The sequence below is a fragment of the Euprymna scolopes genome, chromosome 38 (assembly GCF_053919585.1).
Source record: "Euprymna scolopes isolate OS-2025 chromosome 38, ASM5391958v1, whole genome shotgun sequence".
Lineage (NCBI taxonomy): Eukaryota > Metazoa > Mollusca > Cephalopoda > Sepiida > Sepiolidae > Euprymna > Euprymna scolopes.
In genome coordinates, this window is record NC_136519.1 from 25382612 (window position 1) to 25410416 (window position 27805).

General features: G+C 36.1%; 1 protein-coding gene across 1 annotated transcript in view; it reads left to right on the plus strand.

Annotated features, from left to right (window-relative positions):
* LOC145263098 (neurobeachin-like protein 1) overlaps nucleotides 1–27805 on the plus strand; it is a 319648-nt gene that overhangs the window by 135319 nt on the left and 156524 nt on the right. Inside the window, exons 16-21 of the mRNA XM_080120024.1 lie at nucleotides 7680–7816; nucleotides 9315–9447; nucleotides 20035–20154; nucleotides 22363–22657; nucleotides 25830–25912; nucleotides 26768–26857. Of these exons, the coding sequence (XP_079976150.1) occupies nucleotides 7680–7816; nucleotides 9315–9447; nucleotides 20035–20154; nucleotides 22363–22657; nucleotides 25830–25912; nucleotides 26768–26857 (858 nt within the window). The remainder of the gene's footprint in view (nucleotides 1–7679; nucleotides 7817–9314; nucleotides 9448–20034; nucleotides 20155–22362; nucleotides 22658–25829; nucleotides 25913–26767; nucleotides 26858–27805) is intronic.

Below are 27805 nucleotides of genomic sequence, written 5' to 3' on the forward strand. Positions count from 1 at the left end.
CTTGCAAAATATGTTGACACAAAAAGTGACCCCTCCTTGAAAAAAACAGCACAGTTGACCAGCATAGAATAATTCTTTTTGACCAATTTTTAGATATTTTTCAATAAAAATGTTTTGGTAGGTAGGTAAGATCGAACCCGAAGCCCTCAGGTGAAGTTAGAAAATAAAATGTGAAAAAAACATGACACGTTAACCGATCGCCCAGCAAGAAAGAATTACCTAAAGATGTTTGAATTTATTTAAGTAGGAAAAGAATTGAATGGTGTCCGCACCTACTGACTTAACGAGGTCAAGTGGAAATCTTGACGTTAACATTTTCTGCGAGCGTTACGACGTAAGCAATCACTATTCAGCAGTTAGCATTTTCTGCGGGACAGTTTTTAATGAGGTCAATAACCCGTTTTTTTTTTTTTTTTACCCAACTTTCGGGAAATCCAGCTCCCCGTTTATTAGGGGAGTGTCCAGATGAAAGCAATTGTCTGACATGAAGCTGAAAAGTCGACATTGACCAAACGTTTACATCGCTTTCCGGAGACAACCGGGAACTGCCGATTCGAATCCAGTTTCGCTTTTTTATACTGAAAAGCGAAAGATACACGCGGTGATCTAAAAATCTGGAAAAAATAGCATGTGTAAGTCGGGCAAATTAAATACACACGCGACCCCCGTTCGTAACTCATAGATATTATCACTTAGACGTGATATAAAATGTTTTAAGAAGGAATGAGCCGACCGAGAAGTCCAGCGAAAAAAGCCTTTTACAGACATACACAAAAAGCGAACATACATACGCACATTTTTGCTTTTACATATATAGAAGATGAAAAAGAATTTCAAAAACTATCTGGCAAATATACCTGGTGAACCAAGTGCAAGAGAGATACAAACAATTGCACTTAAAGGGACAGAATGTTACAAAGATCTCTATGTTGGAACGTATGAGATTGTTCTACCATGACTAGCTGCGTGCAAGCCAGTTATACCTGTTTCCTACTCTTTTACCGCTGATGTTAAATACACTGGTTTCTTAAACCAACCTCGACTTGATTTTCTTCTTTTTACTATTGTGTCACGACACAACAGAAATAGTGATTGAATGTCTGGCATCCAATTGGATGACCCATCCCTAGCTAAAACAAAATGATAAGAAAAGTGAATGCCTACTGGGGTGAACTTGAATGCCTGCTAGACATTATCCTCGAGTGTCTGAGATCTCTCTGTATTTGGGTTTGTCAGGAAAACCTTACATAAGGATACTTTGGAATTCCCTTCTGGGTCCCTGCTTCCCCAACTGTACTGACATGCAGAAGTTCAAGTGTAACGTGAACAGACATCTTGTTGCCCAACTCCCTACACAGTACCCCTGATGCTTATGTTCCTGATAGTAGTCCCCCTACAACAAAGTGGCAATGTGCCTTGTTTGGGGTGAAAATGCAAAAAAAAAAAATACTTTCTTTTCCAAATACTGACTAAATATTGAAAATCACATATCATTCATGCCCCAAATAATATCTCCTCTGTATGGCGGGCCCTGTCGGTGGTACATTAGAATACACTGACTGCCCCCCTCCTCCTGCAGAGGGTAAAAGTCCCTCAATGTTGGCCGTGGGTGGCGACCTATGACACCTTGGAACGGAATCCTGGTGATTGAAGGTCTTGGAGGACAAGTTTATAAGCCTCCTCTTTCCAACACATCACTTTGGCCCTTACCTCGGTTAGACGGGCGGTCAGAGGGGCCCGATCCGATCAATCGGCTGGTCAGGTCAAGCCCTACGTCTACTATCAATGGTTTGGACTAAACTGAGAATTTTAAAATCAATAAAAGAAATCCTCTCAAACAAAACCATAGAAACCAACAAAACTTCACCCTAAAGTAGACGTTTGAAAGCGCCGGCCAAGGGTCAATCAGCAGCAAGTGTAGAACCAAATCCTGACATGGCTGCAATCACAATTTTTTTCACATTAGATTTGGGTAGTGAAAATTGGGTTACGACAGATGCTCAGTATTTCTTACTTGACTTAGTATACTGCCTGTATAACCCTGACTCTGTCAAGGCGTATGGGTTTCCTCCTTGACAAGTCCCAATATCGGGCTCCGAGGTGGGTGGGGAACACAGGCAATGAAACTTTTATCCATAATTATGTCAAAACAAAACAAAAAACCCAAACGTGCTTTATCGGACTCAGAAAGTGAGGAAAACGTAGACTTTCCTAAATACTATGTAATAGAATCACTAGATGAAACACCAATGACAAAATTATCCCCTTTTCTCATCGAAAAAGTGCTAAGCAGGAAAATAAACCCAAAAATTATTAAAAAAACAAGAGATGGTAACCTATTAATTGAAATTGAGACAATAAACTAAAGCTTAAATTTAAAAAATATGAAAACTTTCCATAATATTAACATTAAGTCACCCCACACAATAAACTAAATCAATCTAAAGGAGTTATCCGAAGCCGGGAACTATCACTTGCTTCACCAGAAGAAATCCAGAATGAACTAAGCAAACAAGGAGTCCTTGACTATAAAAGAATCTACATAAAGAAAAACTCAGAGAAAATACCAACCGATACTTATATTTTCACATTTAAAAAATTCCAAAAATTCCATCTAAAATTAAACTTGGCTACACCATAGAACCAGTTGAAATGTACATCCCAGATCATCTGAGATGTTTCAAATGTCAAAAATTCGGTCACCATAGAGATGCCTGCAGAGGTCATCCCACGTGTGCTAAATGTGGCTCTAAAGAAGTAAGTCACAATGAATAAGAATGTTGTGAGTCCAAATGTATAAACTGCCAAGGCGAGCATCCTGCCTATTCCAAAAACTGTGAATGATGGAAAAATGAAAAAGAAATCCTAGCCACAAAACATAAATGTAATATTTCTTGCCTAGAAGCGAAAACAATAGTGGAAGGAGTTATAAAAAACAAAAGTTATGCAAAAATTACAGGAAAAACAAATCCCACCAACCAGCCTGATAAATATGACTAAATAATTGAAAAAACTGGTACAGCTAGAACCGAATGAACTTAACTTTAAAAAAAAAATGAAAAATACAACACTCTCAAAAACTGGAAAAATTAAAACAAGAAACCAAAAAAGAACTCGATAAAGTATTTGTCTCCTCCCAAACCCAAACCTCTCCCCTTAAAGGCCAATGTCTCCAAGAACAAACTTTCTCAAAACCAAACAATAAACCAATAAAACAAAAATTAGAAAATTTGACAGAACCTGATGGAATGGAGACTTCTTATCTAACACCATCAAAACAAAAGAAAAACCAAAACAAAACAGTTATAAGGTCTCGTTCAAACTCCAGATCTAGAACCCCAATCCCTAAAAATCAAACTGAATCTGAAGATGAAATGGAAACAGAATACCCAAACCAACAAACAGAAACATTAAATCAAGAAACCCTCTCATCGATCACAATCAAAATAAAAGAAAAACCAAAACAAAACGGACATAAAGTCCCATACTAATTCCAGTTCCATATCCCCAAACAAAAGAACCAAAATAAAAGACCAAACAGAAGACAAGCCAAAAACAATGGAACGTCAGAGGGACAAAAGCAAGCCTACACTCCCAAATAAATAAAAATGGCAGAACAAAATAAAAAAAACTAGGAACATAGCAGCTCTACAATGGAACTGTAGAGGATTGAAGCCAAACTATGAAGAACTACAGCAATTAATCAACGAATACAATCTGAATATCATATGTTTACAAGAAACTCTACTGAAGGAAAATTCCAAGCTATCCTTTAAAGACTATGAAATATACAATAAAATCAACCTTTCACACATAGACCGTAGACAAATATGCGGTACAACCATTATGGTAAAAAAAAGCAATGCCCCACGAGAAACTCGACCTAAATACAGAACTTCAAGCTGTAGCAGTAAGAGCTACCTTACACCAAACTCTCACAATCTGCTCGATCTACATTCCACCAAAATATAAACTAGAGAAAACTCAAATAGACAGATTAATTGAACAGCTCCCTGCACCATTCCTAATCCTGGGGGACTTTAATGCACACAGCCATCTTTGGAGAGACAGACAACTAAACCACAACGGAAAAATAATAGAAGTCATACTAGAAACTACAGACATATGTATACTGAACAACGGCAAACACACCTACATACATCCACTTACAGAAACAACCTCAACCATAGATCTAACACTTAGCTCTCCGACAATTTACATGGACTTTAATTGGGATGTCCATGAAGAACAGTGTGGTAGTGACCACTATCCAATTATCATCAAAACAAACAATCCCACAATAGAAAACGGAGCACCAAAATGGCAACTAAAGAGAGCTGACTGGTCCACATTCAGGAATCTCTGCGAAGCACAGATAAATAATGAAATACTTCAGGAACCTGACCCAGTAGCAACGTTCACTCAAAGGTTAATAAAAATAGCAGAAGAAACAATCCCCAAAACTTCAAAGAAAAATAGTAAGCATAAACCATGGTTCACAAAAGAGTGTAAAGAAACAATCAAGAAACGGAAAAAAGCCCTAAAAAATTCAGGATAAATCCATCCACAACAAACTTAGAAATTTACCGCCAAGCCCGTGCAAAAGCACGACAAATAATCAAAAAAGCCAAACGGAAAACATGGCAAGATTTTGTATCTAAGTTAAATAATAAAACACCTAGCAAGAAAGTATGAGACATGGTGAGGAAAATTAATGGGAAACAAATCCAATACCCCACTATACACCTAAAAAAAACTGATGGTGAAAAACGCATTGAAAAAAAGGACATGGCAAACTTACTTGCTGAACAACTAAATAAAAACTCTTCACCCAAACACCACAGCTTAACATTCCAAAACTACAAAATAGAAGCAGGAAAACTGAATTTCACCTCAAACAACACAGAAAAATATAATCTACCATTCACAATATCTGAACTTAAAAGTGCTCTGGATAGAAGCAAAGATACTGCTACCGGACCAGATAAAATCCATTACCAATTTTTGAAACAACTACCAGAATTTTCATTAAATACTCTTCTAAACATATTCAATAATATCTGGCTCTTGGGTTACTTACCTAATGCTTGGCGAGAGTCCACAATCATACCAATCCCAAAACCTGACAAAGACCCCTCGAATTCAACAAATTATTGCCTTATCTCTCTAACTAGCTGTATCTGCAAGACCATGAAGAGATTGGTAAACGATCGTCATTTATGGATATTAGAAGAAAACAGATATTAGACAAACATCAATGTGGCTACAGGAAAAAAAGGAGCAAATGGATCAGTTGGTTAGGATGAAATCCTACATAAGAGATGGACTTATCAGAAATCACCATGTGGTGTCAGTATTTTTTGATTTAGAAAAAGCATACGACACCACATGGAAATACGGCATCATGAAGGAACTGCACAACCTGGGAATCAGAGGAAGGATGCCAACATTTATACAAAATTTCCTTAAAAACCGTACTTTTAGAGTGCGCCTTGGAGGAGAAAAATCTGAAGTGCATGAACGAGAGATGGGAGTGCCCCAGGGCAGTATAATATCCGTCACACTCTTCCTGCTAAAAATCAATAGTATTGGTAAAGTAGTGACCACAAACATTGATAAATCCCTCTTTGTAGACGACTTTTCAATCACCTATTCATCCCCTAATATGTTAACAATAGAAAAAAAATTACAGGAATGCCTTAACAAAATAGAGAAATGGGCTGATGAAAATGGGTTTATCTTCTCAAAAAATTAAAACAGTTTGCATTAACTTTTGCAAAAAAAGAGGATATTATCATAAGCCACAATTAAAAATTAATAACAACGCAATACCAATGGTACAGCAAACCAAATATCTGGGGATGATCCTGGACAACAAATTTAGCTTCAAGCCACATAGAGAAGCACACAAAAAAAGAATGCCAAAAAGCATTAAACATACTAAAGATAATATCACACACAAACTGGGGAGCAGACAGGGAAACCATGCTCTTACTATATAGAGCACTCATTAGACCTAAATTCGTTGCATTATATATAACTCCACAAGGAAATCATATCTAGAGAAACTCAACCCATACAAAACCAAGCACTCAGACTCTGTTTAGGAGCCTTCCGAACATCGCCTATTCAAAGCCTGCACACAGAAACTAATGAACTCCCTCTCCACCTGAGATGGGAAAAACTTTTGCTCCAATATACGCTGAAACTTAAAAGTCTACATGAAAATCCTGCTCATGAAAAAATATATACATCGATGTATGAAGATTTCTATACCAGCAAACCTACAGCTATTAAATCTTTGAGATATCGCCTTAAAAAGGCTATTACAAAAGGATACGAAGAACCAAAAAAACATACAAACTTACACAATCAATAATACTCTACCATGGACAATCACAGAACCATATATAGACATGACTATCAAAACAGCTAAAAAACAGACTAACTACCAAACCTATCAAAACAAATTCCTAGAACTTAGGGATAAATACTCCACATACAAAACCATCTATACAGATGGCTCAAAAATAACTGAAAGAGTAGGAGCAACAGCAAAAATGCATAACACACAAGCAAGTCCAATTACTGGATGGTGCCTCTATATACACCGCAGAGTTACAGGCTATTAAGATGGCTCTAGAACTAGTCCGGGAATCTAGCGAGAATAAATTCCTTATTTTCAGTGACTCCATGTCCAGCTTAATGGCATTGAAAGAAAGGAACATAAACCATCCGTACCTCCTGGAAATTATGGAAATATACCAACACCAAGTAAAGGAAAATAAAACAATAATAATAGCATGGATACCGAGTCATGTCGGCATAAAAGGAAATTCAGAAGCTGACAAACTGGCTAAGGATGCAACAAACCTGACTCCATCAAACATAAAAATACCATACACAGATAGGAAAAACAAAATAAACTCCTATATAAAAACCAAATGGCAAAAATTATGGAACGAACAACTAAACAACAAACTTAGAGAAATACAACCGAATGTTGGACAAGATAGGACCATAATACGAATACGAAAATTAGACACTATATTTACCAGAATTCGAATTGGTCATTCAAAACTAACTCATGAATACCTTCTGAAAGCAGAAGATATCCCCCAATGTAGAACCTGTCAATATCCACTAACCATTAAACACATAATAACGGAATACCATTAAACACATAATAACGGAATACAAAAAATATGAAAATATTTGTGTGAAATATTTCAAAGAACAAAACCTTCAAGCAATATTTGGAAAACCTTATAAAATATTAGATTTTCTAAGAAAAATGAAACTTTTGGAACACATTTGAAAGGGGGAAAAAAACCTGGAAAAAAGACTGACTTAGAAATACTAAATCTTAATTAAAAACAATTTATCACCTAAAGACTCGATGAAGAATACTTTCTTCACATTTCATGGCTTGAAATGACCTATAGGGTTGATGTGCCATTAAACAAAAACTTACCTTACCTTACCTCTATATGGCTAATCCATACTAATTTTTTTTTATAAGGAATTGTCCATATTCTGCAAGTGGTGTTACCAATCTAGTTGAATTAAACTATTGATTTTATTCAAATCTGTTTCTTTATAATATATATTTTTTTTGACATTTCTTCTCTTTCCATTACAATCTTCTTTAAAAATTTGTTTTTATTGATGTCTTGCAGGGAATCTCTTTACCAAGCATCAGAAAATGGCCTGGCACTAGTTTCGCTTTTCATACCTGGCTGTGTTTGGAAAATGAATTAGATTTAGACCAATTCTGTCTGCTTGACAGTTCGACTTACCGCAAACAATTGTACAGGTAAATACCACTATTTTATTTTAAAATGTGTCCAAACATTTTTTTTCCTTTTTCATTTTTTCATCACGTAATATTAGTTCCATAATTTTCATCATTCATATATTTATTTATTTATTTATTTATTACTAGCAGAGGTACCTGTTGTTGACTGGATTAAAAAAGAGCCTGAAAAAAAAAAAAATGAACTCCGGTTTATATAACAATATAAATAACTTTTAAATTCTTTTAAACTGATATTTATTTTCCACATACTTTTTGTCGCTTATATTACCTTTCGTCTTATAGATATACAGGCAGACACTCAGACAGATTTTGGATTGAAGGAGTAATTTCTCAAATGGATATGAGGGGCAGTAATGGGAATCTTTATTGACACAAATGTATGAATACTAACTAGGGGTTCCCCATTATAAGTGAAATTTCATCTTTTCTGTGGTGACGATTTTATTGTCCCACCCTATAGTTTATTTATAATAAAAGGTATATAAATATGTATATTAGAAGCTATATAAATATGTATAATTAAAGCTATATACGAAGGCTACCTATTTTTTACTCAAAAACTGAAGTGTTGAAGAGCTACGAAGACAGAAGTGGTACCATTTAAAACAAGCGACCTTTTGTGCTCTGGAATTTATTTTTCTACATAGTCACCACCATTCTCGATACACTTTTGTCAGCAATGAATGAATTATTTACATGTGTTCTTTTTCTTAGTTTCTGCCATTTTCATTACGTTTGTGTTGTGCACTCTGGCCATCTTTGGATGTTTCTTGTTAGGAATTTGAAATCCAACTTTTTGTTTTATTTTATTCAATCCAGTATGTTTAATTTTTTATTTTAGAATTAACTTTTTATTTGGTTGGTATTGCTCGGGACTGTATAAACGAGAAAATTTAAGTTGATTTTGAACATATTTGTTATTCTTAGGAGAGAGGAATTTTTAATGTCTATGTATCATTTGCTATTTCGAGCAAAAGAATATTTTACATATCCTAGGACGGGTATTACACGTATGAAATAATTGTATCCTACGTAGGGTAGGTAATTTACAGCATGTATATGAAATAATTTTACCTTTGCGAGGACAGATAATATACAACACATATTTAAAATAATTTTACCTACTCTCGGACGGGTAATTTAAATACATATATGGAACAATTTCACATACTTTGTGACCCCAAAACGGACATTACTCTCTCCAACCCAGCCCCCAAATCTACATTTTTAAAAGTAAAATAAGAACCAACAACTAATGATGTAGTCTCCATTCATGTTCACAAGTTTTTCCCATTTTGTATCCGAAAATAAATAAATTGAAATAATTGAAACCAAAATAAATAAAATATAGCAAATAAATTTTCCAAACACAATATATTTAAAAAATGGCAAGAACTTAATTGCCAACCCAGTAATTTAACATTATGTTTTTTTTTTTGTGCCACTTAAAAAATTCTTCTTTTTTTTAAATTTTTATTTCGGAATTTTCTTTCAGTTTTTCCACAAGTTCTGGAAGTGGCTTAGAAGCATTTTTTACACCTGAAAATTTTTTAGTTGTTGCTGTCTACAACCGGAAAGATTATTGCAGTGTGTGTTTGTCTGATTTTCCTTTGAAAGCTTCTGTTTGGGTAAGGAACCATTTTAAAATTTTTTTTAAAGAGAAGTGAGACAATGGATAAAATTCTGTCTTTACTGCGCTAATAACATAGCCATTCTCGGGGGAAAACTTTGCTGACATCTAAAATTGATATGAAGGTAAATGGTACGAAAACAAAAATCATCTCCGCAGGATTCCTCCGCTCAAGCAAAGAAGAAAACCTAGAAGAGATGGATTGCTTCAAATATTATATTGAAAACATTGCGTGGGCCGCTGCGAAAAAGGTAGGCTCTCTCTACCGTGCTAGAAAACTACTGACACCTGAAAGTATCCTGTACCTCTGTAAGGCCACCATTCGCCCATGTATGGAGTATTGTTGTCACATTTGGGCTGATGCATCTACTACTAGTCTCTCGCTCCTAGACAAGGTTAAAAAAAGAGTTGCCAATCTGATAGGCCCTGAACTGGCATCGAAGCTTAAGCCTCTGTCCCATCGACGCAACGTTGCATCCCTCTGCCTGTTCTACAAGTATTTTAATGGTGAATGCTCTGACGAACTGCAGACACTTGTGCCCCCACGACATAGACACCCTCGACAAACCTGACAGGCAGCTAAATCCCACCCCCACACAGTAGAGATCCCTAGATGTAAAAGATCTTTCTACTCCAGTAGTTTCTTCCCCAGAACGGCTAGACTCTGGAATTCCATTCCAAATTCCTGCTTCCCTAACTGTACTGACATGCAGAAGTTCAAGTGCAACGTGAACCGACATCTTGCTGCCCAAATCCCAACATAGTGCCCCAGTAGTTGCTACACCAAAGTGGCAATGCGCCTTGTTTGGGGTGAAAATATAATAAAAAAATAAAAATAAAAAAAATAAAAATATTTGCATTCAATGTCGCCATGGATCAGAGGTACGATGATATTGTTGTCCAAATCAAGAATATCCAGCATGCTTTCAGTTATTTACAATCCCATTTGTGGTCTTATCCTAAGATCACAAATGAGCACTAAAGTCCAGACTTATCAGGTGCTTGTTCAGATGATCCATTTTTACAGCTGTGAGACATGGCCGATGAGAGCTGCAGATCTCAAAAAGTTGGTAGTGTTTGAGCTATACTACCATCGCTGAATTCTGCAGGTCCACTGGCACCATTTTATCTTTAATACACAAATCTGAGCATGATGCAGAATCCTCCCCCTCAACCAAGCTCTTTTAAAGATGAGACTTTGTTCGTTTGGTCACACTGTGTGCTATAATCTAAGTCGGATGCGATGCAGGATCATCCCCATTAACCAATCTCTTTTAAAAAAGAAGACTATGTTGGTTTAGCCACGCTGTGTGCTGCCACCCAGGAAAGTTCATTGATGAAGCAATAGCTCCAGAACCACTTCAAGATAAACGCTGACACCCAGGAGATCATCTGAAGATGTGGCTACACACCATCAAAACCGACATCGAACCTACCTCCAGTCTACAGTGTTTGCTCGTGTGACTGGACTATCTTGTCTGTTGCGGACTGTTGTGTGTGGTCTGCATTGATTCAGGATGCTGTGCATTTTTTGAGAGGAGCCGGCTCAAACCACCTTGTGTGAATGTCACTAAAAGTAAAAAAAAAAACAAAAAAACATTCAAGTCAATGGATAACATTGTAGATCTTCAACTATGCACGGATACTGTTGGGAAATGCACAAAATTGCAATGTATAAAAATAGCAACTTGTGTTCAATGAATCATTTCAAATGTGATTTCTGTGTAAGTATATTGAAAATTTGTTAATGTCAGTCGGGTTTTAATACTGAAGATTACAGCAGTTTTGTCCTTTGAACGATATGTGAAGAGTCACCTCCCTTGTCTGGAGAGAAGTGTTGTGTCATTTAAGCATTTGAATAACTCAGTTATCTCCCTTTGATTGTTTATATAAAAATGAGTTTTATGTGCAATCACTCTCTTTGTGTCTTCCTTCTGCATCTCTGTGGGAATTGATTTATTTCTTTTTGTCAGTTGTTATGACTTCCAATATGAATTTTATTTGAAACAAGCAAGGTATGTTTTTTTATTTAATTCATAATTAACTATTAAAGGTTACTAATTAACCTACAGAGTATTCAATAAGAACTCCAAGTAATTGATATGCTATAAATTTTGTATGTATATATTTGTTTATCTTCTCCACAGGCAGTTAGACACAAGGTCAGGTAGGATTTCAGAAAAGCTAGCTCACTAAGTGCTCTGTTTTTTAAAAATGCCTGAGCAACCTTATTGCTCTTTCTCTGTAGGGGCTCCTCATTAAATTAGCAATAAACTGACCCCTTCTCAGAAAAAATATAAAGCCTGGGAGGATGGACCCCTTAGGACTGAAAAGAACCATATTGCAGTACAGTAACAAAGCCCATGTCAGACTGATTGTCAAGGACGTATCTCCAACTGGTATGAACAACACATTTTAAAATTAGCAGAGCTACTCAGTATTGCCCGGTAGTAATTTATTTTTATAAATAACTGGCAGGCTGCCTGGCATTGCCCAGTCGTAAAATTTGCTTAAATATGATTTTTTGATTAATGCAGATTTCGTATTTATTATTATAGTATATTGGACCACATATATAATAATGACTTAAAACATAATGGTTGGCCATCAGATGTTGACAATGATCAATTAAGAACCTTAGTCGAAGCCAATCCATGCACAACTGTTTGAGATCTTACTTCTGAATTAGATGTAACATATACAACGATTTTCAACCACTTGATAGAGATTGGAAAAACAGAAAAACTTGATAAATGCCTCACAAATTGAACGACAACCAAAGAAAAATGAAGTGTCATCTTCCCTTCTTTTACGCAACAGCAAGAACGACCCGTTTCTCAACCGGGTTGTGACTTGCAATGAAAAATGGGTTCTTTACGATAACCGGTGACACTTAGCTCAATGGTTAGATACCGAAGAAGCTCCATGACACTTTCCAGAGTCAGAGTTGCACCAAAAGAAGGTCAAGCTGACTGTTTGGAAGTCTGCGACCGATCCCATCCATTATAGTTTTTTTGAATGCAGTTGAAACAATTATGTCGGAGAAGTACTGTCAACAAATGAATGAAATGCATCAGAAACTTTGACAACAACACCCAGCATTAGTCAACAGAAAAGTACCCACTTGTCTTTCATGATGATGCCCGATTGCATGTTGCTAAACTGACCCTTTAGAAGTTGGATGAATTAGGTTACAAAACTCTGCCTCATCCGCCATTCTCTTCAAACCAGGTCCCTCTAGACTACCATTTTTTCAAGCATCTCTCCAACTTTCTGCATGAAGAAATGCTTCAAAAGCCTAAGCGATATCAAAAACGCCTTCAACGATTTCATCAGAATGCAAGATTATTATGTTACTGGCATGAATATACTTGTTTTGCATTGGCAAAAGTGCGTTGATTCTGATGGTGCTTATTTCAATCAATAAATTTTTGTTTCAGCCAAGATATGTTCATCCAAATTTAAAAGTTAAAAACCACAAGAACTTTCTTGTCAACCTGATATAAAATATATTCATATTTCTTTTTGAATATCGTGTTGAACAATAAATTTTTGTAAATTATAACATACAGTCTCTAATTGTGTCCTTATATGTCAGGCTCTATTTCCTATTTGATTGCATTGTTTTTTTTATTTGGTTGATATTTATATTCTTTTGAAGTTTGCAAAAGCTTTTGGCTTGTAAAATTAATTTTTACTTCTTGATTTTATATATATATATATATATATATATATATATTTTTTTTTTTATTACATTTTTACCCCAAACAAGGCATGTTGCCACTTTGATGTAGGGGGCTACTATCAGGGACATAAGCTACAGGGGTACTATGTGGAGAGTTGGACAGCAAGATGTCAGTTCATGTTACACTTGAACTTCTGCATGTCAGTACAGTTGGGGAAGCAGGAACCCAGAAGGGAATTCCAAAGTCTAGCGGTTCTGGGGAAGAAACTACTGGAGTAGAAGGCTCTCTTACATCTAGGGATCTCAACTGTGAAGGGGTGGGATTTTGCTGTTTGTCGGGTGTTGTGAAGGAACATAACTGGCTATACACCGGTTACAAACTGTATATATATATTGGACTGTTTGGCAGACAGCGGCAGACAAGCAGTCGCAGTAAGACGGATAGTCTTACGTGTTGATTATCAGACTTTCTTCCCCATACTTGTTACTATGTACTTCTATTTACCTTAGGCGAGCAGCCTTACGTTTCTGTATTATAAATAAACCCCATTACACATACCACTCGGTGTAACTCACGTTTGTCTTTATTTCCTAAGTATTTAGGAATATAACAATGGCGACGAAAGGATGTTCTTTCTCTTAACAGAGATAAATTACCGTACCAAGGACTGTGTACAATGCAAGGATTTTTTGTTTTACGAAAAAAAAACAAACTACACAAGGATTTTGGACCACGTGCGTCAATGAATTTAAAAATTTTTCCTACCTAAAGTAGCGAAAAGTACGGATTTTTCTTCGTAAAGAACTCACAAGAAATTATAGAAACATGTTCAAGGTAAAGTGGAATTTATATTTATTTTGACAAGTAAAAAAAAAAAAAAAAAAAATGGTCGCAAGTTGAATTCGAAACTACACTAAAGGATTACGAGTTTCGAAAGAAAAAATATAAATACAACGACTATTGTACCATTTTATGCCACGTGGGAACGGCAGCCATATATATATTTGTTTTTTTTGGAAAATTAATTGTTTGTTATTGCCTTTATATAAATAATTGGAACTATTTGTCGTGGGAAGTAAGAAATATTTTGTGTATGAACTTACGTTGTTGAAAAAAAAAAAAAAAAAAAAAAAAAGAATTATTTTACAAAGCCTGTTGAATTACTATGGATGAACTTTGTTGAAACGTGTTGTGTCTGCATATTGCTACTAATTTACGATATACGTAAATTTACGATTTTTTTTTGGAATTATTGTGTAGAATTCGAAAAGACATTTTTGTACTAGAAGCTAACATGGAACAATTAGCAGAGTTAACTAAGGCTCTAGCCCTTAGCATCCAGGAACAGACAAAAATGACTCAACAATTTTTAGCGCAACAACAACAACAACAACAAATTCAACAACAACAGCTACAGCAACAGCTGCAACAACAACAAGAAAGAACACAAAAAACTTTAGAGGCACAACAAGAACAAACAAACATACTACAACGACAAATGTCGACACAGCAAAAGAATTTAGAAAAGCTAATTCTAACGTCGACCGGGAAGAAGACTAATTTTTCTGCCGAGGGTATTTCAAATTCACTAACGGAATTTCGTTACTCCCCGGATACTGGTGTTACTTTCCCTGCATACTACAGAAGATACGAAACAATTTTTACGAAAAGATGTTTAGACTGGACCGATGAGGAAAAAGTTACCCTGCTACTACAAAAACTGGGTACTGATGAAAACACCAAGTATGCAAATCTAATTCTACCAAAAAAACCGGAGGAGGTTTCGTTCGAGGAAACAATTAGTACCTTGTCGAAAATATTTGATAAAAGGGATAGCCTATTTCACTCTAGATACAAATGTTTGAACATTCAGAAGGCAGAAGCTGAAGACTATCTAGAATATGCTTGCACTGTGAACTGTTTATGCGAATCATTTAAATTGAATGAAATTTCCGCAGACCAATTTAAATGTTTAATCTTTGTACAAGGTCTCACAGCACCAAGGGACAAAGATATACGTTCACGGATCCTAACAATTATGGAGGCGGATCCTAACATAACATTGCAAAAAGTCACTGAAGAGTGTCAACGTCTGATTAACATAAAGAAAGACAACACTCGCATTGAAGAGAAAAATATTTTTAAGGTGCAGCAAGTAAAAAGGCAAGGGACCACAAGAAAGTCCAGGTTCCAAGAACACAGGATCCTTAAAGGATACAAAGACCCAAAGCTAAAGTGTAAATGTTGTGGTAGTTTAAGACACAACAATAAGACCTGCTGGTTTAGGAACAAAATATGTTATGAATGTGGTCTCAGAGGTCACAAGGGAACATACTGTGCCCAGAAGAAAAGACAAGGGACCGATAATGTAAATACGCTTCGCATGAATAAAGAAAAAAGCTGCGAAAGACGGAAATATGTTGATGTTCGGATAAATGGACATCTGGTTACATTGCTTCTGGATAGCGGTGCAGATATTAGTATTATAAATGAAGATATATGGAAAAGGATAGGTCGACCTGAATTAACGAAAACCAGAAAGACGGCGAGAAGTGTGTGCGGCAAAAGATTAGAGTTCAAGGGAGAATTAAAATGCAAAGTGACATTCGCTAACCAGACTCATAAATCCAAAGTGTACGTCGTACCAGGAAAGAATACATGCCTGTTTGGGGTAGATTGGATTGTCCTGTTTAATTTATGGGAGAAACCCATAAATTCGTTTTGTAACGTTTTAACTGCAGAAAAAGCAAACCAAAGGGAAGACTTCCTGAAGGATTTGAAAACTGAATTTCCCAATGTTTTTGCCGAAGGACTAGGACTCTGTATTAAGACAGAGGCAAAATTTGAATTAAAGAAAAATGCCACTCCAGTATTCAAACCTAAAAGGAATGTGCCTTTTTCAGCGATGGACGCAATCGAAAAAGAGTTGGATAGACTTCAACAACTGGAAGTCATTGAAAAAGTTAACTACACAGATTGGGCAAGTCCAACCGTGTATGTAAAGAAAAAAAATAACAGAATAAGGGTCTGTGGAGATTTTTTAACGGGTTTAAATGACTGTCTATTGGACCATAATTATCCCCTTCCGTCCGCAGAAGATCTGTTCTCTAAGCTTAACGGAGGAAAAATTTTTTCTAAGATAGACCTCTCAGATGCTTACTTGCAAATTAAGATCAGCGATGAATGCTCCAAATACTTAGGCATAAATACTCATAAGGGCATTTTTAAGCTAAAGAGGCTTCCTTTTGGATTAAAGGTTGCTCCTGCTATTTTCCAGCAAATTATGGACACGATGCTGGCAGGGTTGGAATTTTCAATGGCCTACCTTGACGATATCCTAATTAAAAGTGAAAATTTGCAAGATCATAAGAAGCATGTAAAAGAAGTATTCAAAAGAATACAGGAATTTGGTTTTAAATTGAGCCCAGAAAAATGCGATTTTTTTATGAAAAAAATTAAATATCTAGGTCAAATAATCGACAAAGAGGGTCGAAGACCGGATCCACAAAGGACTGAAGCAATTGAAAAGATGCCTGCTCCAGATTCAGTGACAAAATTAAAATCGTTTTTGGGATTAGTTCAATACTATGCAATTTACATCCCTAACATACATAATTTAAGAGCTCCTCTTAACGAGTTACTGAAAAAGGGTGTTAAATGGAACTGGAATAAGGAATGTGAATCTGCTTTCCAAAATATCAAAAGATGTCTACTGTCAGACTTAGCATTGGCACATTTCAATCCAGAAAAGGAACTAATACTAGCAACGGACGCCAGTGATTACGGTGTTGGCACTGTATTACTTCACAAGTATGAGGATGGTAGGACAAAAGCTATCGCCCATGCTTCAAGAACGTTGGTTGCAGCAGAGAAAAATTACAGCCAAATTGAAAAAGAGGCGCTGTCGATAATATTTGGAATTACAAAGTACAATCGATTTCTCCATGGACGATCTTTTATTTTGCAAACCGACCATAAACCCCTACTTACCATATTTGGATCAAAGAAAGGCATTCCCACACATACTGCGAATCGATTACAGCGATGGGCTGTAACCCTCTTAAACTATCAGTTTAAGATGGAACATGTATCCTCAAAAAAGTTAGGACACGCAGATGCATTATCACGGTTGATCCCTAAAAGAAGCGAAAGTTTCGAAGAAATGGTAATTGCTGCGCTTAAAGACGAAAGTGAATGTACAAGTTCAATGTGTAATATGATACGTGAACTTCCGGTAACTTTCGAAAAAATAAAAAAAGAGGCAGTAAATGACATTTTCATTAAGAAAATGAAAAATCAATTGGGATGGATAAAAAAAAAATAAAAAGGTAGATCAAACAACGCCTTTTTCCATCTGTGAAGATGTGCTCATGTATGGTGAGAGGATCGTAATTCCACTAACGTTACAGAGGAAAATTCTGAAGGAATTTCATACAGGTCATCCGGGCATTTCGAGAATGAAATCCCTTATGAGAGGATATGTGTACTGGCCTGGTATGGACAAGGAAGTTGAAAAATGTGTCAAGACATGCAGAGGATGTCAATTAGCAGCTCGAGATCCTCCAGTAAAAACGACGCCATGGCCAAAGACGGACCTACCCTGGTCACGTCTGCATATTGATTATGCGGGACCTATAAATGGTTATTTTTACTTGATTATTGTAGATTCTTTTTCAAAATGGCCAGAAATATTTAAGTTTAGACATCCAACAGCAAAAAACACTGTGAGTGCGCTTAATGAAATTTTTAGCCGTTTTGGAGTGCCAAAAACCTTAGTGAGCGATAATGGAACAGCATTTACTGCTCATGAATTCAAAGAATTCTGTGACTCACTAAATATTCTACATATGACAACACCTGTGTACCATCCACGATCGAATGGGTTGGCCGAAAAATTTGTAGATACGTTTAAAAGGGCACTTAAGAAAAATCTTACTACGGACACAGACGAACAATGTATTCAAACATTTTTAGCAATTTACAGGGTGACACCAAATCCTAATAATAATGTCAATTCTTCCCCGGCTGAGCTAATGTTTGCAAGAAAGATAAGATCTGTCTTCGATAGGCTGCTACCAGAGAAAAAGAAAGTTTTCAAAAAAGAAAACCTTAATACCAAGTGCTTCTCCCCAGGTGAAAATGTATATTTCAAAAATTTTCAAAATGGACGAAATCAGTGGGTTGAAGGTATTATCAAAAAAAGGATTGGGAGCATGGTCTATACCATCCAAGGATTAAGTTTTGTCTGCAAAAGACACAGAAATCAAATACGTCCCAGACTGTCTCCAAATGTGGAAGAGACACCAATGGAAACATTGTGCGATATTTTTGATATACCAAAACCAGCGTGTGTACCGCAAACAATGAATATTTCGCCTGAACCGACCATACGGGCTGGACAGAAACCTTTACCCCGGGTAACGCTGACCAGAAGGAAAAGCGCAAGAAAGAGAAAAGTTACCAGGAGATTAAGCCCTGACCCTAAAAGGAAGAGGTATTTAAGCTAAAATCAGGAAGATTTCAGCTTCAGGGGGAGGTGTTGTGAAGGAACATAACTGGCTATACACCGGTTACAAACTGTATATATATATTGGACTGTTTGGCAGACAGCGGCAGACAGCGGCAGACAAGCAGTCGCAGTAAGACGGATAGTCTTACGTGTTGATTATCAGACTTTCTTCCCCATACTTGTTACTATGTACTTCTATTTACCTTAGGCGAGCAGCCTTACGTTTCTGTATTATAAATAAACCCCATTACACATACCACTCGGTGTAACTCACGTTTGTCTTTATTTCCTAAGTATTTAGGAATATAACATCGGGGGTATTTACGTCGAGGGGATACAAGTGCTTGCAGTTCCTCGGAGCATTCACCGTTAAAGTACTTGTAGAACAGGCAGAGGGATGCTACATTTCATCGATGGGACAGAGGCTGAAGCTTAGATGACAGTTCAGGACCTATCAGGTTGGAGACTCTCTTTTGAACCTTGTCTAGGAGCAAGAGACTAGTAGCAGATGCACCAGCCCAAATATGACAACAATACTCCATACATGGGCGAATGGTGGCCTTATAGAGGTACAGGATACTTTTGGGCGTTAGTAGCTTTCTAGCACGGTAGAGAGAACCTACCTTTTTCACGGTCGTCCTGGCAATGCTCTCAATGTAATTGTTCCAACTCATGTTTCCTGTGAACGTTAGGCCGAGGAGTTTAAAAGATGTACTTTCAGATAAAGAGTTTTTGGCCATTGCTATTGGTGGTAGAGAAGGTCAAGTTTTTTTTTTTTTGTTATTTTTTTCCCAGGAGTTTAAACTGCGTTCTTGAATTTTACATTTTTTTACTCAAAACTTCTTATATATATATATATATATATATATATATATATATATATATATATATATATATATATGTAGTCCAATAGTCCAAAGAAGCTTTTGAGTAAAAAAAAATGTAAAAATAATAAATGCAGTTTAAACTCCTGGGAGGGGAAAAAAACTCCAAAAAACTAAATTTTACCTATCGCAGACTTAGCACTTGTATAAGCCGACTTCTAAAAAGTCTACAATTACAAAAGAGAATTACACTTGATAAGGATGAAAAAAAAAAAAAAACTTAACTACAATTGCTAAATAGATAATGGGGATCATCAGCTGTCTACCATGTAGTTGTTTTGGAGATTATATAAACAAAACAAAGTTAATTTTCTTCTGAGAATTTATAGGCTCGACTATTGCTTTTATCAAGACACTTTCTCTCGATGATTGCCCACCAAGGCTACAGAACACTTCATTTACCCTATACATATATTTCCTGCAAACTTTATTGTTCAGCTAATGCATTTTATATTACGCTTCAATGTTGATTATGTGTGAATGTATTTGTATTCTTCATCTTTAAGCATTGCCTTGATATTGTCCATATAAATTCCCGAAGACCCTTCGCCAACAGTCAGCTTATGATCTATGTGGATGGATACATGCACCTAAATGCACAACTCAAATTTCCAACGACAACAGAAGTAAGTGTCCTCTTTTAAAATCTTCCATTTAACGGCGTTTTTTTTTCCATTTGTTCAGGTGTGTCTTTTTTTTCTCTCTCTTTACTTGGAAGGTCACCACTGATCAAGACTCGGAGGCCACTCAAGAATAAGTATTAGGTGGATGGTGAGACAGCAAGATCAGTCATGGTGGAACTTAGGCTAGATTATCTAAAAAGATGGCTCAACAGGAATTTATTCACATTAGATTTGAAGACAATCATATTGTAGTCAGTTATGAAGCAGACACACGATATTGCATTCCACAGGCGGACAATTCTATTAAAGAAACTCTGCTCATGGGAGTTTGTTTAGTTTTAGGCACAGATAGAGAGTGAAGAAAGTTGTTGGCAGTTGTTGTAGCTTGGCAAGTATTTGTTGCAAACGTTTTACAGGGAGGGACCATAGATTGTAGCTCACCTACTATAAAAAGTAATGATAGCGCAGACTTGCAGCGTCTCTTCTGTGAGAAAAAGGAAGTAAGGAGGCGAAAAGGTCATCACCTACTAAATTTCGAAGACGATTTCATATCCTGTTGAAGCAGGAAAGACATTTTCTGATATCTCAATGTTTTCTGATTTTATTCAAGCTTTCCAGTTCTCACGGTTCAACGGGTTAGCTGCCTCCAAATTCCACTCTGTACGGTTTTGTCATCACTTGTTTCCAAGTTTTTCTTGCCCAGTCAACCTTCCTGTGATTCAAGACATCCATGCTTCTGCAACAGTTTATCCAGGAGAATGAATGATACACATGACCATAGTAGTGTAATTGCTTCGTTCTTCGGATAATCTTGATGAGCCGTTCCCCTTAAGTAATCCAATTTACCAAATTTACACTTCTAATGATTACTATGATAGTGTTCCTTTGACTACTGTAAACTCTTTAACCCTTATCCTCAAGTGGCCTCTGGGCCTTGATAAGTGGTGATTCCTTTGTAAAAATAAATAAATAAATAAATAAATAAAAATAAAAAAATAAATAAATAATCTTCAGAATGGACAAGTATAGTGCTTTCAGCAAATCCATTGACCTGATGTGTTAGGTTTGGTCAGATTATATGTTGCAGATGGGAAGAGAGGGCTGAGTCAAGCGTCCAGAATTTATTGCCATACATCATGACACTTCAGAGGCAGTTGCCATACAATTTATCCCGTATGTGAAGAGTGACAGCTCGCCATGTTATTAGAAGCAATGGGTTTATATTACTATACACATAGATTCGAAAAAGTTGTCAAAAAACAAATATATAACAAATAAATGTTATCAAAGGCAAGATAAGTTACTTTTCTACCTAACTGGATACTTTTTGTGTTTTTATTTAATGTAACATGTTTATTCAGCTCGAAAAACATACAGTATTTACTGATGTATTGGAAAATTAAAAATGCCGCCCAACTCTCTCTTGAACATGGTATTTTTGGGAAAATAAGCTAAAAATAAAAAAAAAAACTGTTAAAAACTTGCTCAGTATATGTTACCGTGACATAGGCTGATATGTTCGGTGGGTTTTTAACAGTATTTTTTTTGCCATGAATAACAGGGATGTGCCCAGACTGATGAAAATTAAGTTTCCAGCCACGGTTATGGTTTTTAGTATAGCTTTGAGTGAAGGCCACATCATGCCACCTCACATCTTCAAAGTCAGCTTAAAAGTCAACACCAAAGTGTACCTGGATGTGCTGAAGAGTGTGGTGATCCCCTGGTGCAATCGGGTGGCCGCTGGCAAACCCTGGGTGTGACAGCAGGACTTGGCGCCGGCCCACAAGTCCAAAGAGACCCAGGCTTGGCTTTAGAAGGAGTGCTATGACTTTGTACACTTCTTTCACTGCCCCCCACCCCCTCCTCCTGAACCCACTGGACTACTTCGTTTGGTCATACATCGAGAACAACACCAACATGACCTCCTGCCGACGTTTGTGGAAAAGGCATGCTCCCAGTCACTACTCATATCAGGGCTGTGATTGAGGCTGAAGGTGGCTACATTGAATAGATATCAGCTGTACTACATAATCAAATTACCTGAATTGATTTTTTTTCAATAAAAGTTTAGAAATAAAGCTGTAGTGTTGTTTTCTTTGGGGCGACAACTTTATCGTTCCACCCTGTACATTTGCTTGGATTTATACTATAGGATGTATATAAAAACTTCATCAGTTTTTGACTTGTAAATTTTTTTTTCCTTTTTTCCAGCCATTTACGTCTTGCAAAGTCGGGGCTGCAAATCAGAGATCAACCATCGAACTTTTGCTAGACATGAACCCAGTCTCCCCTACGATTCCGGAACGAAAAAAGAGCTCACCTCTAAAGTTCTTCAACTTCAACTCTTCCCAAAAGCCCAACTGCCAGTCCGGGGTGACTACACTACCTGGGGGCACACAGGACGACATTTGGGGTCAGCCGATTGCATTGATGGGCCAGCTGGGTTCAGTCTGTGTGTTTCATGAAGCCCTGCAAACATCTGAAATAAAGTGTCTTAATTCCTTTGGTAAGATCAACTATTTCTACTCGATTTTAATTTTTTCATTTCTTACTCATTTCGCTTTTTTTTTTTTTTTTTTAATTAAAGAATTTTCCATAGACAGCATTTACCACACACAAAAGAGCTTAATAGGCACCTTTATTATTATTATTATTATTATTATTATTATTATTATTATTGGTATTATTGGTATTATTATTATTATTGGTATTATTATTATTATTATTATTATTATTATTATTGTTATTGTTATTGTTATTATTATTGTTATTATTATTGTTATTGTTATTGTTATTATTATTATTATTATTATTATTATTTATACTCACTAGGAGTTCTCACACAGACCATCATCAGAGATTACTCACTGATGATAACCGGTGGTGTTTCCTGGAATCTGGGGGACAAAAAGTCTCCCCAGTTTTTCAGTACTTTCCACCTCTTTTGATAACCTTTACAAATGACTTTGCATTATTGCGACAGTTGCTCATCACTGATTTCTCGCTGACAACAACCATTGATCTTCACTGGAATTTGATAGGCTCCAATATTATTATTATTATTATTATTATTGCTGTTATTTTGATTTTGTTTCATACTGAGGTTAGACATCTTGTAAATGACTTCCGAATTCTTGTTGTCATATTTCTTGTTCTGCTTGCCAGACTTGGAGCAACTGATTCCTTCTATGTCTTAAGCAGCCTACCACATGTCTTTGGGCCATCAGCGTTAATGTAAAATACATTTTAGAGCATATCAGATGACGGGCGATCGGCGACGTGGTCGTACCATTTGGGATCTTGTACAACATATTTTTTTATGGAGATATGTTGAGTGAAACTGGCCATTTTCTCTGTCTCATGCATTGCATTATCTTTTCATATAAAGAGTAGTTGTCTCCAGCTAAAAAAACACCCAAAAAACACTCACAAAGTTGGTATATTTTTGATTGGCGTTGCCCTGGATGAATAATCTATATATCTATAAAAGTGAAAGTGCTGTCTGTGTGTGTCTGTCTGTGTACATTTCCCTCCCAAATAACTCTGTCAATTTTCAGTCCACAGACTTGAAATTTGATATACAAGCGTATTGAGATTTGGGGAAATCTTTCTAATCCGTTTTCAGCCAGAAATTTGCTTATTAAGAGCTCAAAGTTCAACAATTTGACCTTTGAGAACTATACCACACTCCTCCGTCAATTTTGGGTATAAACAATTGAAATTTTAGATATAGGTTCCTTGGACATGGATCTCACTTAATAACTTGATTTGAGCCCAAAACAATAAATTTTAAGGGGTCATAATAGGGGTCAAAGTTTTTTAAAATTTGACCTCTGTGGTCTCTACCAACCAAATTACTCAGACAATTTCTGGTCTAAACATTCGAAAGTTTACATAAAGGGTATTTAGAGATAGGGCAAGCTTTTTAATCGGTTTGGGTCGAAAATTTGAGCTACCAGTATATAAATGTATGTATGTATGTTTGCATGTCTGCCTAAAACTTTCGACAGAGGTGACAGATTTTCACAAGATCAGTTTTGAAACTCGACCCTTCAGACGAAAAATACAGAAAAATTGACTAAAAACATTTTCTTCACCGTCAACTGGGCACTTTTCTACAGGAAGGTGTCGCTTTTTTCGCCGATATTTTCGAAAGTCATCCCCTCTTTTTGATTGTCTAGCCTTAATTTAAACCTACATCACTTCCGGTGTGACGGTGGTCGTAACAGCAAAGATGTCACGTTTTTTCCCGTTCTTTTCCTCCTTCACGGTACGGGTTTGAGCCTGCCTTCCTACTACCACTTTTTTTTTTTTTTTTTGCTCAACGCACACCTCCAAATACCCGGGCAACGCCGGGCACCCATGCTAGTATCTAAAATTAAAAATTATTTCTTCTTTGGTTGTCAACTGGGCCAGGTTTTGATGGGGGTGAAGATCTTTTTTTTAGCCATTTTCTATACTAATTTGGAAGCCAAATGCTGACTGATTCCTTGAGGAATCTACTATATAAGAGGATTGTCTGTGCGTATGATTAGAGAGAGGAATGGGCTGGGTAAAGAAAAAAAGAAGAGTGCAGGCAGGGGTAAGATAGAGGTAAAAAGATAAGTTTTAATAGAAATATGTTGACAATGTCGGATAACCCTGGTAGTAATTTATAATGAAGACTGCAGCCAGAAGATCCTGATGGACCGAGGCAAGATAATGTTGATTATTTTCCCTTGCTGATAAATTAGACAATCGGTCAATGGAGGAAGTAGAAATTTTAAACGTATACAAATTATTTTGTCGGGTGTTTATCTACTTTTATGTTTGTGTATATTTATAAAATTATGAGATAACTTTGTGTGTGTGTGTTTCTTGTGTAAATGTAACTTCGATAATTACACGTTGAATTATTTGGTTTTGTCTAATTAATCAGATGATTTTGCGATTTTGATTCTAGAAAAATAAATGACTAAAATTCAAGGCTTAAGTTTAACACTATGGGTCACACTGGAGGTGAATAAATGAATTTATTTGAGATTTCTGTGTCTCTCTTCTGCACCTTGACCCAGGAGCATTACAATTATATATATACTAGCAGTTCAGCCCAGCTTTGCTCGGGCCGTATGTACTGTTCATAACTTGATGTGCACATATATGTATATATATATATATATATATATATATATATAAAAAAATTTGACTCATGTCCAGGTAATCTAAATCTAAAATGTCAAGTGTTTAGACCCAAAATTGGCGGAGGAGTTTGATAGTCTTTAAAGGTCGATTCTTTCAACTTTGACCTCTTGGCAGCCAAATTTTCATCCTAAAACTGATTAAAAAGCTTGAATACCCTTTATGCAAAATTTCAAATGTTTGGACCCAAAATTGGATGAATAGTTTGCTAGAGACCGCAAATAAATCATTGAACTTTGACTCCTTGACAGCCAAATTTTCAGAAAAAAAAAACAAAAAGATTTTCCCAAATCTCAATACCCCTTATGTCAAATCTCATATGTGTAGACTGAAAATTGACAGAGTAGTTTGGTAGGAAAATGTACACACACAGACAGACAATTTCACTTTTATAGATATATATATATTTGGAGTGATCGACCACCGTTAGATCTCTCTGATCGTAAGATATGTTGATATGGCACGGAATTCTTTGACTGATATTCTTTATTTTTTTTAAGGTCCGAACTATTCCAGTCTTTTGACGGATGATGCTGAACTTTCTGATTTGCCCGGAAAGTTATTGCTTTATTACAACGCAAAGGTAAAAATATTTTTGCATCAAATTTTGTTTATCATATTTTAAGAAATTCATTTAATTTTTTTTAAGATATCACTTGGAGAGTGCATACCTCATCCAAAGTGAGGTACTTGTCCAGCCCCCATCCCTTCCCCACCTATGAAGAAAACAAAAAATAAAGAAAAATCTGTATGATGTATGTACCTGTTACGAAAAGAAAATATTGTACACTAAAAGCCATGTAATTTGATCAAATCGTTTTGTTTTTATAAAGAAAATCATGTTCAAGTGAATTTGAGTTTTTCCAATGCACCGTCTCTCTATCCATATTAAGAATGGCTTTCTAAAATCCTGCAAGTTTGAATTATTTGGAGTTATCTTTGTTCTTTCAAGTGGTTTTCAAGATGAGATTGTGAGATTGTTGCTCGTAGTTTAGCCATAAAATTTTATTTTCTTATTTAAAAGTAACACTACTTGATAAGTTACATGATTTTTGGTGTATGATATTTTCTTTATGTCATGGTACGTACATCATACAGATTTTCTTCTTTTTTTTTTCATATAGGAATTTTGATCAAGTGCTCTTTTTCTCTCTATTCGTTTTGACCCCCCTCTCTTTTTCTCTATCCCTTTTAACTCCCTCTCTTTTTCTCCTCTTTTACCTCCCCTTTTTTCCCTGTCCCCCTTCATTCCTCTCTTTCTCTCTTCAGATTCCCTCTCTCCATTTCACTTTCATCTTCACTCTTTTTGCTAGCCTATCTCCACTTCACCACCTTCTTATTCTCTATCCCTTCTTTGCTTTTTTTCTTTTTCATTCTACCTTCCTTCGCTTCCTTCCTCTTTATTTCACTATAAATAATATTTCTTCTTTCGTTTCAGGCTTGTAAAGATGGTTTCTGCATAGATTTGTCAAACAACCAAAATCATGGTCAACTTCAGGGATTCAAATGTGTCACCTGGGACATAAAGGTAAGCCAATCAACACAATAACTTAAACTACAATCGAAATAGACTAAGCATTATATCATTATATTACATTTTAATTATACTAATCTGTAGATTAAAAGTGGTAACCATGAATTTTGCTATAAATCTAAATAGCATCTCTCTTTCTCTCTCTCTTTCACTCACTCCCTCCTCTTTCTTTCTTACTGCCACTCATTTTCTTTCTCTCTCTCTCTTCCTTTTCTCTCTCTCCTACCCCCCTCTCCTGCTCTCTCCTACCCCCTCCCTCTCCTACCCTGCTTCTCTTCTATCTCTCTCTCTTTTACCCTCTCTTTGTCTTGCTATCTCTCTCCTACTCTCTCTCTCTCTCTCTCCTTGTGTTATCATATCAGGATGTCTGATCATTAAGGCCGTGACAACAGCATATTCTTTTCATTGTTTTGACTCTTGAGTATATATATCCATTAATATCTTATATGTTTTTATATAGACTAATGTGGTTCTCGGTTGATTGACTGTGTTTTACTGTCGGATATATACTTGAGTCAAAAGAATGAAAAAAGTATCCTGTTGTCACAGCCCTACTGATTACTGACTCAAATGCAATGTACATCAAAGTCTCTTTTGTAAAACTTGATCATGTTCTGCAAAGCCCCCAAAAAAAAACAATACAATCTTCACTTCGCAAACCAAATATCATGAACAAACGTTTGATGACGTAAACGACTTGAAGTATAAAGATTCTGCATTGAGTGGCCGAGAAAGGGTTTATATGACATAAAACAGAATAACTAAGTCCAGCATCATGAGTGGATGTTTGAGGATGTAAAGTTGTTGGAGAACCTTTACCTCTATTTCCTTTTGAATTGCCCCCCCCCCCTCTCTCTTTCTTTCTGTCTGAGTCCATGATTTGTCTAATGAATGTAGTTTTGTAGATTAGGGAATCAGTTATGCAGCGTTCAAAACCTATCT